The sequence below is a fragment of the Mus caroli genome, unplaced genomic scaffold, assembly GCF_978045245.1.
Source record: "Mus caroli unplaced genomic scaffold, Mus_caroli_1 scaffold_2, whole genome shotgun sequence".
Classification (NCBI taxonomy): Eukaryota; Metazoa; Chordata; class Mammalia; order Rodentia; family Muridae; genus Mus; species Mus caroli.
In genome coordinates, this window is record NW_028227257.1 from 149,419,325 (window position 1) to 149,437,246 (window position 17,922).

At 52.8% G+C, this 17,922-nt stretch overlaps 1 protein-coding gene across 2 annotated transcripts in view; it reads right to left on the reverse strand.

Annotated features, from left to right (window-relative positions):
- Positions 1-17,922, reverse strand: part of Ass1 (argininosuccinate synthase 1) — a 50,854-nt gene that overhangs the window by 12,022 nt on the left and 20,910 nt on the right. The window contains exons 8-13 of one of the 2 annotated variants that reach the window (XM_085835036.1): positions 16,405-16,475; positions 15,586-15,616; positions 12,088-12,135; positions 10,344-10,434; positions 7,680-7,764; positions 7,045-7,109 (exon numbers count right to left, since the gene is read on the reverse strand). In XM_085835036.1, coding sequence (XP_085691162.1) covers positions 7,045-7,109; positions 7,680-7,764; positions 10,344-10,434; positions 12,088-12,135; positions 15,586-15,616; positions 16,405-16,475 — 391 coding nt within the window. The remainder of the gene's footprint in view (positions 1-7,044; positions 7,110-7,679; positions 7,765-10,343; positions 10,435-12,087; positions 12,136-15,585; positions 15,617-16,404; positions 16,476-17,922) is intronic. The other variant, XM_021181036.2, reaches the window with a different exon arrangement.

The window sequence follows — 17,922 nt, forward strand, 5'->3', positions numbered from 1 at the left end:
GAACAGGTTATCTGAGGCTAACCTAGGCTCTCCAACCAGACCATACCTCACAGACAGCAACCAGAGCTGGGGCTGGGACTCCCATACAGTGTTTGCCTAACATGCCTGGGGGCTGGGGGCCTGGCCCTGGGTTCCAGCCTAGCACCGTATAAACTGGTGTCCACTCGGTTTTGTAAAAAAATTAAATTAATTTTGATTATTGTCATGCATGTATGTGAGTGTGTGTAGAAATCAGACCTTCCAGAATTGACTTTTCTTCTAACTTCATGTGTGTCCTGGGAATTGAAGTTGTGAGGCTAACACGGCCAGCACTTAGATGCACTGAGCCACCTAGCTGGCTGGTTTTTGATCTTTAAGGTATGGGAAACTCAGAAGGAAAAGACCTTTTAGGACCAAAGTTATCTGTATTCTCTAAGGGGTCGCCAACCTAATACTCAATATATGCAGACAGAGGCCTAGCACATAGAAACTATGGCTCAGGTCCTGCTGGAGGGTGACAGGGAGGTACTTTTATCAACCCTTGGCACCCCTCAGGAGTCCTTAGGTCTCTGAACTGGGTCAACAGTCTGTTGGACAGACAGGAAGATGGAATCTAAGAAGCAGTGACTTGCCTATGCTACCATGTCTCAAAGGAGAAATAAGTCCAGAATCTGCATTCCCAGTCCTGGCCCCAGGTGGCCTCTCAGAGCCTTGCCCCATGTGTCAGCACTCATCGGAATCTAAGAACACATTCAGGTGCAGGGTCTCAGGCAACACATGCCATGTAAAAGCTACCCCAGGGTTGGGAGGCCGTGCACTGGCTAAAGTGCTTACCACACAAGCGTGGAGAGATGAGTTCAGATCCCAGTGCCCACAGAAAAGTTGGTGGTTGTGGGCTGGCCAAGATGGCTCAGCAGGTAAGAGCATTGACTGCTCTTTCAAAGGTCCTGAGTTCAATTCCCAGCAACTACATGATGGCTCACAACCATCTATTTGTACACCTACAGTGTACTCATATATATAATAAATAAATAAATCTTTAAAAAAAGTGGTTGCTGTAACCCTAACTCTGGTTCTGGGTGGGCACAGGAGGAGCCCTGGAGTTCACGTGCCAGCCTGTCTAGCCAATCCAGCAAGCTCTAACTTCAATGAGAGACTCTGTCTCTCTCTCACACATATCATATATATATGATGGGATAAATATAAATATATATATGTATATGATAAAGACTCCTGATATTGACCTCTGGCCTCTGAACATGTACACCTGTGTGGAGTGCACCTGAAAACATATGCACCCCAAAACATATATGAACATATACATACAAATAACACACACACATATACACACCTGTCCCATTTTACTTATAAGGTCGCCATCCTAGGGAACCTCCTCTACCCTCCAGAATCTACCTGCAGACTCCCACCACACCCCTGATGCCCTCAAGTTTGTGCACAAGGTACCCGGCCTCATCACTCCCATAGCAAAGTCCAGATGGAGGCAGTGCCAGGCAGGAGGACCAAGAAAAGCCATGGCTGACAGCCTGAGGGCAGGGACCTGGGACCTCAGCAGTAAGAGCAGGTCCTGGTGGCACATGGCTGTGATTCCAGCAGTGGGGAGGTTGAGGCATGTGGTGGTGGCTGCCTGGGTTAGAGAACACGACGACAGTGTCTAGAAACAATAACTAGCGAACCATTACATCGGAGGAAACACAGGGCTAGCGAACCATTACAGAAGAGGAAACACAGAGCCTAGCACACACCCTGGGCTAAGTTCTCAGTACCGCAATGCACCACCCCCAACAACTTTAAGAACTGGATGTCCTGTTCTACCCCTGTAATCCCAGGACTCGGACTCAGGAGGCTTGGAGGTAGAGACAGGAGGATCAGAAGTTCAAGGCCAGCCTGCCTTATCTGAGATTCTATCTCAAAAACCCAAAGCAAACCAAACATAAAACCCAACAGCTCTCAGGAGCAAAGGCAGGTGGAACTGAGTTTGAGGCCAGCCTGGTCTACAGAGTGAGTTCCAGCAGGCTGCTTAGAAAGACAGACAAATGCAGGGAAGAAAACTGCCTCCAAAATGGCAGGGATACAAACAAGGACCGAGGCGGATCTTAGTCACCCTAGGTCACCAACAGCATCACACAGAGATTTCCCATGGCCTGTTGGTCACCTCTGACGCAGCCCAGCCACTCACACTGACTAAGGCAGCGGAGCTTGTGACGATCTGGTTTTGTACAGTGTGGAGAAGCCTGTCCTTATACTGGCTGTAAATAGAGGTGACAGCACCCCACTTTGACTCCTAGAGACTTGGGTGCCCTCTCTGCACTTCTCTCCTTCCCAAGCCAGCTGTCTGTGCATGTCCCAAGCCATGCAGCATCTGGCTTGACTGCATGGCCTTGGTCCGTCCCAGCATCCTCTCAGAGCCCGGACAGGGGAAAACAGGAAGTTGCTAAGTAACTGTGTATCTTACACGTTAACCTGTGACATGGGTACCGAGAGCAAGCATCTAGATTCCAGCCTATCCTGGCACACAGAGAGAAACTGCAGCGTCACCCCCAGCAGGCCAGGGAGAGGACAACACAGGTGGTATCTAGGGTTCCAGAAAGATCCACCAGTTGCCCAAGGTCTGCAAGCTACTGCCCATTGCAGATATCCCCTGGGAAAATGAGGCTGGCAGCACCAGCAGCCAAGAGTGGGCAGAAGTGCATGCAGAAGCCAGCTCCTCTAGCGCTCCACACCAGCCCAAGGTTGTCAGCAGTTGCCGAAAGGTCCCAGGCTTACAGCAAAGTCCCAGGCAAGAGACATGAGCACAGTTAATATGCCTGATCCCATCTCAGGCGGTGTTAAAGTTAATTGTGGCTGATCAGAAAGGGCTTGTTTTTAGCTCTCTTAGTTGTGTGTGTGTGTGTGTGTGTGTGTGTGTGTGCGCACGCGTGTGTATTTTGAAGCTCTCTCCTCTCTTGGCAGGGGTAGGGGTACAGATGATTTCTCTGTAGTTCTGAAAAAAAAATTGGTGACAGAAACCTAATTCTAAAAGACTGGATTTGGGGCTTTTGACAGTCAGTATACAAACCACCGAGCAAAGAGGGGGGAAATGACAGCTGAGCCCGCGCTGCTGTGGAATAGACAACAGACATCTTCAGAGTGACACGCACCGCGGCTCCAAGTGTCTATTTTCATCTCCCCGTGTTTACGGGAAAGACAGAGGTGTCAGCAGCCCTCTGTGGAGCAGCTTCAATCACACCCTAATTACCACTAGGAAGGGGGGTAGTGGCTGGGGAGGCCAAGGAGCTGGGGTGGTGGGAGGGGGAGAGTGGACCATGAGGACGAGGTGGGGACTACACAGCTGCAGCAGCTCAAATTCTTCTCATCCGTTGCCAAGATTGCCGGTTGGGCTGAGAAATTTGGTAAAACTAAGTAGACTTTACCGAACCCACAGGAGTCAGGCTAGAGGTCAGGGTATGTAGACTGGAGGCTCAGGCATTCAGGGGAAGGAAGGGGTTTGGGAAGTTGGACAGGTAGAGGGACGGTAGAAGATAGATTGACTGGAGCCCCAGGGCTCCTTTCTTAGGTACCAGGACCAAGGCTGGAGGTGGTTGCCATGGTGATGAGAGAAAGTCAGGGTGGGAGCCTAAGCTATTCTCTAGGCTCTTGTGCCCAGGTGGCCCATCCTGCAGATCAGCTTGGGTGTGTGAGACTAGCCATGCCTGACCTTGCTACCCCAGCCTTCTGTTTCCCAGGTCTCCCCTTGCTGTCGTTCATCTGTAAGGCTGTATGAAAGCTCGGCTCTGGGAGGGCTGGACAGGTGCGCAGGGAGACTAGATAAGAGGGCAGCGAGCTGCTCTCCTGAAAATGAAGTTCAGGGGGCAAGTGGGAGAGAGAACGGGAAGATGGAAGACAGAAGGGAAGATAAGAAAGCTGACGGGGACTGGCAGGTGGAACTGGGGGGCAGTGAGTGGAGGAATGAACAGAATGGGGAGAGGAGCGTGGGTGAGCAGCCATAAAGGAAGACCAGAGAAGAGTGAGGTAAAGAACACACAGAGGCAGGAGGGACAGACTCAGCCAGTAGCCTCCTTCCCAGGCTCCCTCCTCCTTTCCTTCCTCCTCCTCTCCCTCCTCCTCCCCTTCTTCTTCTTCCTTTCCTTCCTCCTCCTCCCCTTCCTCCTCCTCCTCAGGCTTCTCCCCACTGACTTCATTCACTTCACTTAATTAGCCCCCTCTGGAGTTAGGAAGCAGATGTGATATTAAAGATTGTATGTAAACAGCCACAGTGCAGCCAAGCCAATCCACCCAGGCTCCCCAGCCCTCAGGCTCTGACCCTGTAGGTTCCCCACAAGGGCCTGTCATGCCAGCCAGGCCACCCAGACCCGGGATACAGGATGCGGATGCTGCTCAACTCCCTGTGCTCTCCCTCCCCCTGGCCCCCACCCCAGAAGACAAGAGTAAGCTCTGAATGGATGACAATTACCAGCTTTGTAAAATCAATACAAATGACATTTCCCCCACATACACCAAGGTCTGGAGAACTCCAGCTCTGCCCTCAACATAATCAACGATTAACAGCACCTCTGTCACCGTTCACCTAATAAACTGCTCAAGGGGAGTCCATAGACCCTCATTAATTGTCTGCTTTTGCCTTCTCACACATGCGTGGCGTGTAGAAATAAAGGCTGGGCACCCTAAGCTTACCAAGCATGGAAACAGGCACGTGTAAACTCCTGGAGAGATCTCCTAGGCCGCTGGCTCTTCCATTTGAAGATTAGTGTTTCAGAGACAGAAAGCAATTTGTCTAAGGCTATACAGCAATTTTCCCTCCCCAAGACTGTAAACTCCTGTGCTTTTAGGGACAGTGGCCCACAGGCACACACACCACATCTAGGTAGAGTTGAGGACTGAGTTTCAGATGTGTGACAAGAAGTCAGTGGGATTGAGACACACTTAGCTTCTCTTTGTGGGACCTCAGTCAGGAGGGTGGTCTACCTCCATCCAAGACACAGCACCCAGACCCATTCACAAGGGTTGATTCTCAGTGGAGATGGAATTGGATCAGGACTCAGGCTGGGTGCCAAAGCCTTGGCCTTCAACACCAGGTCTGCAGAGACCCACCACCAGGCCAGCTGAGACCTCCCTACCCCCTCTATCCTCTCTCCATCATACATCTAGCCAGCTGGGAACTGTCCACTGCTGCCTTCTCCAGGTTATCTTCCCTGATTCCTGTAGTCTCAGCTTTTATCATCACCTGTTACCTCTTTTCACTCACTGTACCCCTTCACCCAGCAGGACGGGTCCATCTGGCTAGCCCATATCTTCCCCGAGAAGGAAATGAGTAACCACCCTATCAGACCAGCAGCGCCTCTGCCGAGCTGCCTCTGGACTCAGTAGGACAGTGGCACAGCCAATTAGTGACATGACATCGAAAGGCATAAGAAGGATACTGGTGTCTCACATGCCCAAGCAGCACCGGACCCCCTAGGGCTTACCGCTACCTTTGTGCTCACTCAGAATTCCCTCGGGGACCGGAACACTCCCACAGAGCCTGGTCAGGCTATCATGCTTGGGTCTGAACCTGGATCTGTCCACCTTCACAGTCCAGGCTCCTAGGGCTTCTCCTCATGTCCACTGGGCACTGAGTCCTGCCTGTAATTTGCAGGGAGCCCTCGCCCCTTCAGGGCCTCAGTTTCCCCAACTGTGCTACTTTCTCCCAGAGGTGCTACTTTCTCCCAAGGCCCCTCGAGCTGCCTTGGAGGAATTTCTTTGTGTGGCTCCCAAGGGCAGGTGGAGACAAAGGGACATTTAATCAGATGTTAAATAGGTAAGAGACAAAGGTAGGCTGGGAATGAAAGGAGACACTCATTAGCATATTGTTCTTTACAAGGCCTTCTCAAGAGAGCTGCAGTTGTGCAGATTCTCACGGAGGATGATCAGTGTGCGGTGAGGAGAACCCTGGGGCTAGGCGACTCCAGCTCCACCCAACCCCCAACTATTGGAGGCAAGACCCAGGACAAAGTAGGGGAAACTGAGGCCCAAGACAGACAGTTCGAGACCCCAGGGCCAGGGTCTGGGATCTGCATCTTCTCTCACAGCTGACAGCTGCTGCAGCAGAGGCATGTCAGCTCTCTTGGGACATAGGGTCTCAATTTAAAAATCTCCCCAAGGACCTAGACTGGGACTGAACCTTGGCCTGGTTTTATTTAGCTGTTACTGTCCCAAATCAACCATGAAGCAAAGTGATTTGAAGCCCCTACCTGTGTCACTGGTATTTAAACATTCAGGTGCCCCAGTTCAGGGGCCCTAACTGCCCAAATGACGGGAATGCCCTAAAAACACTCCATTGTTAACAACGCACACACACACACACACATGGGGGTGGGGGAGGACTGGCAGGGACCTGGGATGGAAATGCTCAATGGATAGGGAAAGTGAAGAGGAAGAGGATATAGACAGCAAATGACCCAGGACTGAGTGGGAGTCGTGTAAAAACAGAGGCAGGCACCTGCCTGGGAACCAACTCTCTCTTACGCTCTCTCATCTCCAAGACAGGAAGGGGATCTGATGGCCCCGTGGTCCCATAATGGCAGCCTAGACGAGCCAAGTGGCAGGCATGCCACAGAAAGGGACTATCTGTCTCTAGCAAGGCTTTGGAGTCATGCCTGAATTGGCCTGGCTTGTTTAGGGTTCTTGTGTATAGCTCACAGCGCCCTCCCTGGCAAGAGTCCCACTCTACTGCATGCCTGGTGCTAGAGAAGTGCCTTAATGACCACGAAATTGGCCCTGCATGGTCCGCCTCTTAACCTGACTGGCCCGCCCGTGACACAAGACAGCCTGACCTCCAGGCCGACCTCTCTCCCAGACCCCTCCCAACACTAGAGGCGGCTCCTCTCGAAGCACCCCAAGAAGTTCAGGGCAAAGGCCACTGTTCACACTTCATCTCCAGTCCTCACTTCATCAAGGTGTAAGAGAAAGCAAGGGGCAGCCAAGGTGGCCTGGGGTGAAAGGTGACACCCAGGTGGTACAGGAGCTCTGGAAGTGCAGAAGCCAGCCCCGGGTGTCGAACCCACTTACCTCGGGACTTCATTCCAATGAAGCGGTTCTCCACGATGTCAATTCGACCCACTCCGTGCTTGCCCCTGAAAAGAAACACGTCACTTGGACTCAGGTGCTGGCACAAGGCTTGAGGACAGAGGCCACCCACTGAGCAGGTGCCCTTGGCTTGGCTGAAGACCTAACTATGGGCAGACTGACTCTCAGGCTCTATGTCTCAGCTCACCTGAGCCAGGAAAACAGGCCCAAGTGGAGAGAGGTGGGTAACCTAAGGCCCTGAAAGAGAACGGATTGTCTGGGTCACCCTGGGTGCTTCGCCCGCTACATCTATACTGGGACTTGCTTGACCCTAACCCTCACTGAGGATTTATCTTTCTTTGTCCTAATGCCTGGCTCAGCCAAAGGCCTGCAGCCCCAGCTGGTTCCACCATAGGAGATGGTGGTAGCCTTGGAACTTTTGTGTTCATGGTTTGTGGATTTAAACCAATACCAATGCCAAATCAATACCCTCGGCTCAGGGCACTTTATGTCTACAAGGCCAACTGCCAGACCTCCAGGTCATAAACTTTAGCTGTGACCATTAGTCACACAGGCCCAGGCCTGTGCTTGCTTGAGGTGGTGGTCCTGGGGGTCACAGGCAGACTGCGGACACTCACGCAACTTCATTCAGGTACATGAAGAGTTCCAGGGATGTGCTGCGGGTTGTGCCATCTTTGATGTTGGTCACCTTCACAGGGACCCCTGGGGCAGAGAGGGAGGAGAGTGGGCCTTCAGGCTGGGACTCAGCAGAGCAGCCTGTGCCCACCACCCCACCCTCTCCCTCCACCCACATCGCCTTAAATGGATGTGACAGACATGGAGTCCGAATGACTCCTTCAAAGCCCTGTGCTGGGGGGAGAGAAGGGGCAAGAAAGCCCCCCAGAATGAAAGAGGAAAATGCAATAAAAACGCTCGCCCCCTCCCTCCCATTCTCTCTGCCCCTTTAGCATTTAGGGGCTGTGAAATTGGAACCAGGCCCTGAACTAATTGAATTTCACGCTTCGCCATTGTCTTACCAGTGAGCACCTTCTGTCCCCACCAGCTACCCAGGGGCCGCCTGGACGAGGTGCAGCCAGACCCTATGAGTACGCACAGGCGTGTGTGCAAGCGTGAACGTGTGTGTGTGTGTGCAAGCACACACACACACACACCCCTATGTAGCTCTCTGCCATGCTTGACAGGTGGATGTGGGCCTCTCTGCCCCAACCTTGTATCCCAGACCTTCAGAAAGCCACCTGATGGGTGTGAGCTTAGGGTAATGCCCGTTCCAGCAGATAGCCTTGAATTCTGGGATGTGTTGTCTGGGGTGGCAGGAGGGAGACAGCCGAGGCTCAGCCAGGAAAGGGCCGTGTTGAGGGGGGGTGGTGGGGAGGGGGCAGTGGGTGGGTTTGGGGTTGACTTTGAATAGCAAGGGGCACTTTCTCGAGCGGTGTGAAATGGGTAATAAATGTATTAGAGGGCTAACAAGAGAGCCGTAACAGTGACAAAGAAAAGCTGTTCAAAGTTGGCGGCTAATCCCCCACCCATCTGCCTGGCTCATTACCATGTAGCGAGCCATCGGGTGCCAATCAGGGCTCAATAGCGGCTTTGGAGTCTTTATTAGCCGGGCGCCGTTTGGAGGGGCTCCGCTCAGGGCGATGACAGCCTCACCATTCTTAACCCCCATTTCCAGGGGTTTTATAACTTGGTTGTAAATTGCTATTAAATGTAAGTCTGCCCAATAATGAACCTTAAGCCCCCTCTCCACCCCCTACCCCTCGCCTCTCTCTTTCTCTCCTTCCCTGGCCCTATTATCTATCACCCAACGCTGGGGCCTTGGATGGGGCCTGCCTGGGAGGAGAGGTTGACATTGTTGGTGCTGCCGCGGGAGAAAGCCTCTTAGCTTTTAAAATAGTTAATAATTAGATTAAAACTTCAAATAAATTAACTAGCGAGTGAATGAGGAGTAGGCTGGGGAGGGGGCCTCCCTCCCTCTTTTCAGAGAGCTGGCTCTTCTTCAACTCTGCCTGGGGCTACCCTGTGCCTCCAGGGCAGGCTGTTGGAGGCTTGTGCCCGGGACCCTCTGCCACCTCCAGCATACCTCCCACCCTCTGCCCTCCCAGCTCCCAGAGGTTTGAGGGTCTCGTGGGAGAAGTCTGCAGTGTGGCCTGGCCCATCCTACCATCTGCTCAGAGTAAAGCCCTAGGGAGACCCCTTGCTCCCAACAGAGGGTTCGAGAGGGGACCCAAGACTTCTACTGTGTCTAGGGTCCCACCAAGGTCTCCTTAGTCCCTGGGTAATGTGACTTGTAAAGTGACACAGCTAAAGAGGCACAAAGATGGCCCTGGCAGGTGAACAGCCTCTTGGGAGAGGCTGTGGGTAGAAAGGCCTGTCCTGGTACCACACCCTCACGGTAGCTTCAAGTTATGCTGGGTACCTGCAAACAGCCTTGTCACAGCCTGTTTTACAGGCATGCACACCTCAGCCCCAGAAAGGTGAAGTTCCACAAGATCATAGCAGCCTCCTCCCTCCCCCCCATCACTCTGTCTTTCAATTCTGAGGTACATTGGGGAACATCTGAAAGTCTCAGAGACCCTCTTGCTGGCGCTCCAGCCTGGTGGCCACTTTGTGGATGGCTCGCCCAGGTCTGGACTGCCTTATGCCTCCTCTCTCTCCTGTCAGATCCCATCTCTCCCTCAGGAAGACTGCTTGTGAGTATCTTTTCCTTGTACCCCCCCCCCACACTCTCTCTCAGTTGGGTTCTAGTCTAATCACCGGGCATGACTATGTCCAGTTTCTTCCTCTAGGACAAGAGAGAGGAACCAGAGGGCCAGCATCTTTGAGTCCAGGTAACTGGAAACCCCAGACAGCTAAGTCAGGGCGAGCCAAGCTTTATGAGCAGAGTCTTCAGTGTTCCTAAAGCCAGCTTTGCAGCTGACTTTCTGGTGGCAGCATCTGGCTGGATGCCTTCCCTACAGATCTCCTTGCACACTAGGAAAAGAACAGGTTCCCCCATCCCCAACCCCAGTTTATAAATAGGGAAACTGAGGCTCAAGGAAGTAGAGAATGACTTTCAAAAAGCCAGCTACTTTGGGATCCAGTGTTAGCGTATGACAGACACTGCGGCTTGGGAACCCCTCCTCCCAAGGCTCACACTGTTGGGAACTTTTAAAGCCCCTGGAAGCCTCTAGCTTCTAGGAATGCAAGGAGTTAGAGGGTCTGAGCCCAGGAAGGCAGAGGAACTGAGAGGAACTGAGACCCTTAAAGCCTACCCCTTTCATTCCTGATAGGTGGGCACATACCTTTTTTGAATTCTATCTCAAGGACATCTGGGCTGTTGGGTGCTTTGGCAGGGTCCTGAGTTTTTGTGTAGAGACCTGGAGGTGCTTGATTCTAAAACAGAAAGAAATAGGACTTGGGACATCATGAGCGACACCAAACAATACACCTGCTTCCCACTTCCTGCAGGTACCTGACCCTCCTTGCCCCTCTCTACGACCACCAGCCCCTGGCACTTCTCCATCAGCCAGAAGTCCCAATGGACTCCCGGTTCCCAGCCAGCCCAGCCTGCCAGGGGCCCGAGAAACAAAGGGCTCAAGAAATCAGACAATTTTTCCCCTCAACTTGATCTCATCTTTTTCTTTGCCGCCCCCACAGCTGGAGGCAGAATAGCAGGAGAGAAACAAGTCAGGCAGGAAAGAGTGACTTCCACAGGAGCACAGTACACTGGCTTCCCGGGAGCTGCACGCACGCACGCACGCACACTCGAGTCAGTGCCTGGAATTGGGGTTTATTCTGCACTGACCGCAAAGCTAATGACTGTGTGTGACCCCAGCAGGTGCTCGAGCGGGCCGAGCCGTCCCCGGGGTCCCTGAGGTTAATACTCACGGGGAGAAGAGAGAAGAACAAAGCAAAAACCATTTGAAAACACATCAACCTTTATGTATATTTTTCCTTGGGTGCATTAGAAAATGGGCCTCTCTTCCTTAGGCAGAGGCGGAGGGGCTGCTGGCTGCCCAGGATGTTCTCAAAATTCCCTTGCCTCCAGAGGCTCCAGCTTCCCCTAAGCCCAAGCCTGAAGCCTGGATACTTGCCACCATTAGGATGGGGGTGGGGGGGGTGGGGGGAGTGGGGGTGTCTGGGCCTGCCTGCTCAAGTTCGTCCCAGGGGCCTCCTGTCCCCAGCTGCTCTGTCCACCTGCTGATGGCTGGGGACCACAGCCTTTTCATCGCAACCGCGAGCTCATTCATACACCACTGCTCATTTTGGAGATCCAAGCAGCCTTGCCTGTTAGGAACAAATGCTACTGTCCCATCTGTGGGGGCAGAAATGGAGGCTGCAGGGAGACGCTGTTGACTGCTGAGTTTTTCATGAGCTGTGCTCTACCCTGCCCGCCGCAGACATTCCTGGCCACCCAGCACGTGGGAGGGAAAATCACAAGGCCTCAACAACTGTGGTGAATTTGCTCTGTGGTTTCACAGAAAGGGTCTCATGGAACCCTGGTTGGCCTTGAACTTCTGATCTTCCTGTCCCCAAACTCCCACCTGCTAGGATTACTAGGATTGTTAGGATGGTAGAAGACATCCCTGAGCCAGATGTCAGGCTGTGACATCTCTTCAGAAAGTGGCTGTATTTCTCTGAGCCTCAGTTCCTACCTAGGGAAAGAATATGTGCCCCTGACTGTCTTAGTGTTGAAGTGTTAAGCAAGGCCTGGTGTGAATGGCCACATGCTGTGAAGGTGGAGAGTCTGCCTTCTAGTGATGGACACTGTGCCTCCCTCTAGAAGGAGCCACAGGATGATAGTCTGCTCCATCCTGTATTGTGGATCCTCTACCACAGCTTAGGTATGGAGTGACCAAACAAACAGCCTCATTTCCCTGGGCCATCCTGGACTTAACACCAGAAGTATCATATTTCAAGAATCCTTGGTGCCACACACAGTGGTAACATTTACTGTTCCCATTCTACCACTGAACTCCAAGAGATGCTGGGCTAGCAGCCACACCCTCCTAAAGTGCTATTTGTGTGGGGGACACACAGAGTGACCTTAAAGACAGATCCAGGGAGATGCAAAGGGTCCTTAAGAAACACCCCCTAAAAAAAAAAAAAAAAAAAAAAGGGCTGGTGAGATGGCTCAGTGGGTAAGAGCACCCGACTGCTCTTCCGAAGGTCCAGAGTTCTAATCCCAGCAACCACATGGTGGCTAACAACCATCCGTAACGAGATCTGGCGCCCTCTTCTGGAGTGTCTGAAGACAGCTACAGTGTACTTACATATAATAAATAAATAAATCTTTAAAAAAAAAAAAAAAAAGAAACACCCCCAGCAAGAGACCTCCAGGAACCAGAGACATGGCTGGCCCACATCATACCTTCACCCTCTTTCCTGCATCACATGCTGCTTCCCAGCTGCTATGGCAACCTAGGCTGAGACATAGTTAGATGCTTGTGGCTGAGTGTCAAACCATTCATCATGGAGCAGACTTCAGAGAAACACCACATTCCCAGACTCTCTCTGGGCAGTGCAAAGACTGCCATTGCTTGGGTATAGAAAGACCTGAAGCTGGGCCTTCAGGTGACTAATACAGCCCTTCTTCAGTCACTTCCCTACCTGCCCAGAGCTTGCCACGCTGGCTAAGTCAAACCTTCTAGACCTCTCCTTCCACTATGCCCGACTATGACTGACTGTAGCTACTTCAGTTTTGAATCCGTCAATTCTCCGGCCACACGCCAAGCAGTAAGAGGATGAGTGCCTTGGGAAGGGGACAAGAGGCAGGAAAGGTCCTTAGGACAAGGACAAGTTCACATATTCTACAGCGTTAGCTGGGACTAGGGTGGGCAGCTGACAGCCTGAATTCTGTGAAATAACTAAATAGAAATAAGCCAATGTTTGCTTTGCATTCTGAGCTCGCCGGGTGCCTGCCTTCTTTTTAACTCTCCCTCCTTAAAAGCTCAGTTCAAATGACAAATAGTTCACCACTGAGTCTCTGGTGCCATTTATCCACCCCAGCAGGAGGGCTCACTTCCAATGTCATCTGGGTAGTATGGAGGAAGAGAGAGAGAGAGAGAGAGAGGGAGAGGGGAGAGAGGGAGAGAGAGAGGGAGAGAGAGAGAGAGAGAGAGAGAGAGAGAGAGAGAGAGAGAGAGAGAGAGGTGGGAGTTGGTTGGGGCTGGGCAGCAAAAGAAAGCATGAAGCAGGGCCCGTGAAGGAGGGATTGCAGCAAATGGCCCATGAACTAACCCATGATGTAGAGGCATGATGAATGTGGGGATGGCTTATTCACCCATCAGATATGGCGGCCGGCGGCTGAATGAACTCTTTCACTGTGGGCCGTATGAAGTTAAAGCAAGTAAATTTCTATCTTTCTTCGTATTAGCTGCCTCATTGCCCTTCAATCGGCCCCGGCGGAGGCAGAAAATGGCTCAGCCATCTGCCTCAAACCCTCCCTTCCGCAGACCTCGGGTCCTTTTTTGGGGGAGGGGGAAAGGGCCCCTCAAAGCTCTCAGTGCTCCTCCCCAATGGTGGGGGAGGGCTGGGGGTGCTGCATGGAGCAGGGGCATCTGGGTGTCGTAGGATGGGGAAAAGCCTCCAGGGCCAAGCCAACATAGAGGACAATGCTGTCAGTCCCCTGGCCAACAGAGAGGGAGCGGCTTGGACTCTGGGTATCTCTCAGCAGCAGAGCTAGCTGTTGTATCTACGCGGCTACCTACCCTAGCCTGTTCCTACTGCTTGATGAGAGAAGACTGGTTGGAGGGTGTAAGGCAGTGAGAAGCAGAGTTTGGGGTTCTGATATAGAGTGCTTATCTCTGGGACCGGAGCCCTGGCGGTGACAGTACGCTTGGTGCAGGCATGCTAGCCTCGGGACCCAGATCTGCCCATAGTGATGTGGGAATCACACCAAATCTCGTCTCAGGCCCTAAGCTGCTCAAGTGGCTTCAGCTCTGCGCCCCCAGTTCTGAGGTGCCCAAGCTGGGGGTGCTGCTTGTCTAGTGAGGATAAAGCCACAGGCTTCCCTGAGAAGGTGGAGGGAGCTGTACTTGGCCAACAGGAGCCTGGCCTGAAAGTACCTAGAAGTGTTGCTCAGTAGTTCAGTTCTGGGCCCCCCTCAGTGTGACTGACTGGCTAATGAGGAGCGGTTGGCCTGAGTGTCATGGGGTCAGCAGAGCATGAACTGGAAAAACCTGTGGCCAGCAGGCAGCAGCCCCATGGGCCCATCAGTCCCCAGGGGAGCGGTGGGGGCAAGGACACCAGCTCTCCCTAGTGACAAGTGTGGGCTCCGGGATGCTATTGCCTCTGCATTGATAGCCAGTCCAGCCTGGTTCTACTGCTGGTTGAGCGAAGCTCTGAGCAGACCCAGGACACTTAATCTTAACTGTGGCCTGAAGAGAAAGCAAGCCGCTCATCCCCCTGCCTCTGACCTTGTCCCATCTCATGCTAAGTACTTTCTTCCTTTGTGCAAATCAGACAGGATGGATGCTGTGGAAGGTATGGGGGTTCGGGGGGGGGGCGCACTGAGAGCCCCAGCTTCAGTTCGTACTCAGCAGCTGCACCAGGAATGAGTTACTGCACTGCCTCAGTTTCTCCATCTATAAAATGAGACTTGGCCAGTCAGAATCCAAGAAAAATCAAGGCAGGGAAAAGCCAGAGCCAGGTCTGAGGTCAGACGGCCGTCAGTGAGTGACTGGTGGGTAAGCCTGGTACTGCCAGGGTAGGGAATGAGGGGATGGGGTCAGGAGGGCAGACCTGGGCAGGAGGGTACCCTGGGTCCTCAGTATGAGGCTCCTGACCTAAACTGTCCTGTCAATTCTCCTCCAGACGGTTCTCTGATCCCCTAGGCCCAGATGCCCAAATTCTCCCATGTCTTCCAAGCACACTAACCCACCCCAATGCAGCTGCCCAGGGTGTGAGGCTGGGCCAGGAAAAGTGCAGTCATTTCCTTGGGGACAAAGAGAATTTCCTCCTTGCATGAGTCTTCATCCTGCCCACCCCCACCTCCCACAGTGGGCACGAGGAAACAGCGAAGTGAAGCCCCCAGGGAGAGAAACCTTAAAGTTTGACATGGGTCTGTGGGCCCATCCCGGCCAACCCAGGAGGCTGCAGACTAGCTACATGGGGTCATTGCGTCCTAGCCTCACCCTAATCCAGGCAGAACGTCCCCCCCCACACACACCCGGCTGCCCTGTCGCCCCATAGCTGGTGGGCATAGGCTGGGCCCTCCCACAAGTGCCTTGTCTGCTTAATCACTTCTTTATTGTCTTTCAATCACAGTTTCTCTCTGCCTCCCTGAAATGGTTCCTTCCACCATTCATCTCTACAGCAATTAGAAAAATAACACCAGGGAAGGGGGGTGGGGGCGAGGCGGGGACTGTGCACAGCAAGGAGGGGAGCAGTCAGGGGAGAGTAGCCCGTGGGGAGAGTTTGAGAGAGCAGAACGCAGAGTTACTCGAGCCCCTTGTGAAATTTCAAATTAGGCCTCGCATCCATCAGATAACATGAGCGGAGAGGGCTACCATAGGCAGCCGACTCCTAGGCAAAGTGGCTTACCTTGGGGTTTTCCAGGATCCCAGCCTCATAGCTGCAGGAGAGAGATGAGTTGAGTCTACAGAATAATATCATGGACACCCCCACCATCCTGTGGATGGCCCACAAGTCCAGAGCACCCACTGCCAACCCTACCGAGAACACTGAGTCACCCCAGTTAGCTGTAGGAACTGCAGGTCGCAAGGAAGAGCTGGTTCTTCCCCCAACCTCCCTCACACTCACTGACAAGGCTCAGTCTTGTGGGTACAGCCCCAGGCCTCCACTCATCCCAGGCACGTCCTTTTTTATCCTTGAGGGTTTTTAATCCTCTGAGAAGTTGTTCCCAATACCCCAGGAAACAGGCTTGCCAGGTCATCGTGCTGGGCTTGTCTGCACACACGAGCGGAAATGGTAACTCAAACTCAGGAACAGAAGAGCTGCGCTTTCTCTTTCCCGTTTATCTTATTTTAATTCTCGAGACATGGTTTCTCTGTGCAGCCTCAGCTCTCTTGGAACTCACTTTGTAGACCAGGCTGGCCTCGAACTCAGAAATCCTCCTGCCTCTGCCTCCCGAGAGCTGGGATTAAAGGCGTGCGCCACCACGCCCGGCTTCCCGTTTATTTTTATTTTATGGGTAGGAGGAGTGTTTGCTTGTATGTATGTCTGGGTACCACGCATTTGCAGTTCCCTTGGAGGCCAGAAGAGGGCACTGGATTCCCTGCCATTACAGATGGAGCCACCAGAGTGGGTGCTGGGAGCCAAACCCAGGCCCTCTGCAAAAGCAGCCAGTGCTCTTTTTAAGCACTGGGTTGTCTCCTTAGTACCAGGAGGGGTTGGGCTTACCTGATGTGCATGAGGTTTTCATCCATACTCCAGGGGCTCTTGGGGGTGACAGGGATGGGGATTCCGTGTTGCTACAGGTGAAGGCAAAACGGACAGGGTGAGGCGCCTGGAAGGGCACATGAAGGTCACTCATGCTCCATTGCCTGGGATCCCTCAAGGTGCTAGCTAGCTCCCAACTCTGGTCTCCTCGCCCCTCCTCAGGTTATCAAGGGAAAGAGGGAGGGAGGGAGGGAGGGAAGAAGGGCCTTAACCCCTAGAGGTGCCCTCACTAATCACAAGAGAGCAGAATGCAGGCTGACCTCAGAGTTTCTTCCAGAGGATTTCAGGAGCCTATACTCCCAGGATGCTAGGAGCAGATGCTTAGGGGCAGGTCCTGGCTAAGCAAGTCTTAGCACCTGTTACTGATATCTACTATTTCATAAGAGCTGGGGGCTTTAACAGCCTAAATATCTACTGTGTAGCCGTGAGTGGACCACAGAGGCCTGTAGTGCTCTGTGTGGACCAGAGGAGAGGAGGACTATTTGTAGAAGGTTTCACGGCAGGGTTATCTCCTGGGGCCACCCTCTAAGACCTGCGATCAACTCCGCAGACCCTCAAGGGAGACCCAGATGCACCCCCCCACCATTAGTTGTGGCTTGAGGCTATTCGACTTTCAAATGGTCCTCACCATTGCTAAGGAAGATCTGCCCAGACTCCAGGCCAGGTAAATGGCTGGTCACCCTCGCTCAGTTTTCAGGGGAAGGAGGAGGTGGCTAGCCCTGTCACCCCTGAGCACAGACACCTCACTGTAACTCCCCATGAACTCTGACCTTTAGCTCAGGAAGTAGGCCCAGCTCAGTGGCCAGACAGTGTCTCTCAGGCCCCTCAGGCCTGTGGTTACAGTGGGAACCTTGGCTTCACTGATACCATTCTCGGACTGTCTCTCTGGGGTAGGTTTGCCCATCCTGCTCATGGGTTGGCACTTAAGATTCTAGAGCTCTCCTCTGGGCGAGGGGTGGGGAGAGTCCTTCATTATAGTCCCAAGCTTAAAGCAATGCTGAAAGAAGAGAGGGCCAGCCCCTCGGGTTGTTCCTTCAGCTAAACATAAAAAAGAAAAGGCAGGCCGGGCATGGTGGCGTACGCCTTTGATCCCAGCACTTGGGAGGCAGAGGCAGGCAGATTTCTGAATTCGAGGCCAGAGTGAGTTTCAGGACAGCCAGGGCAACATAGAGAAACCCTGTCATGAACCCCCCCCCAAAAAAAAAAAAAAAAAGAAAAAAGAAAAAGAAAAAGCAATGTTGGCAGTTCATGTGGGAATCCCAGTACTTGAGGCTGAGGCAGGAGGATCCCTTTGATGTCAGCTTGGTCTGTAGTGAGTTCCTTGCTTGGAACAGAGTGAGACCATGTCCCAAAACAAAACACCACCATCCACTACAGCAAAACCACAATCGCCATTAAAGTTTTTGTCCTTTTGGGGCTGGTGAGATGGCTCAGTGGGTAAGAGCACCCGACTGCTCTTCCGAAGGTCCAGAGTTCAAA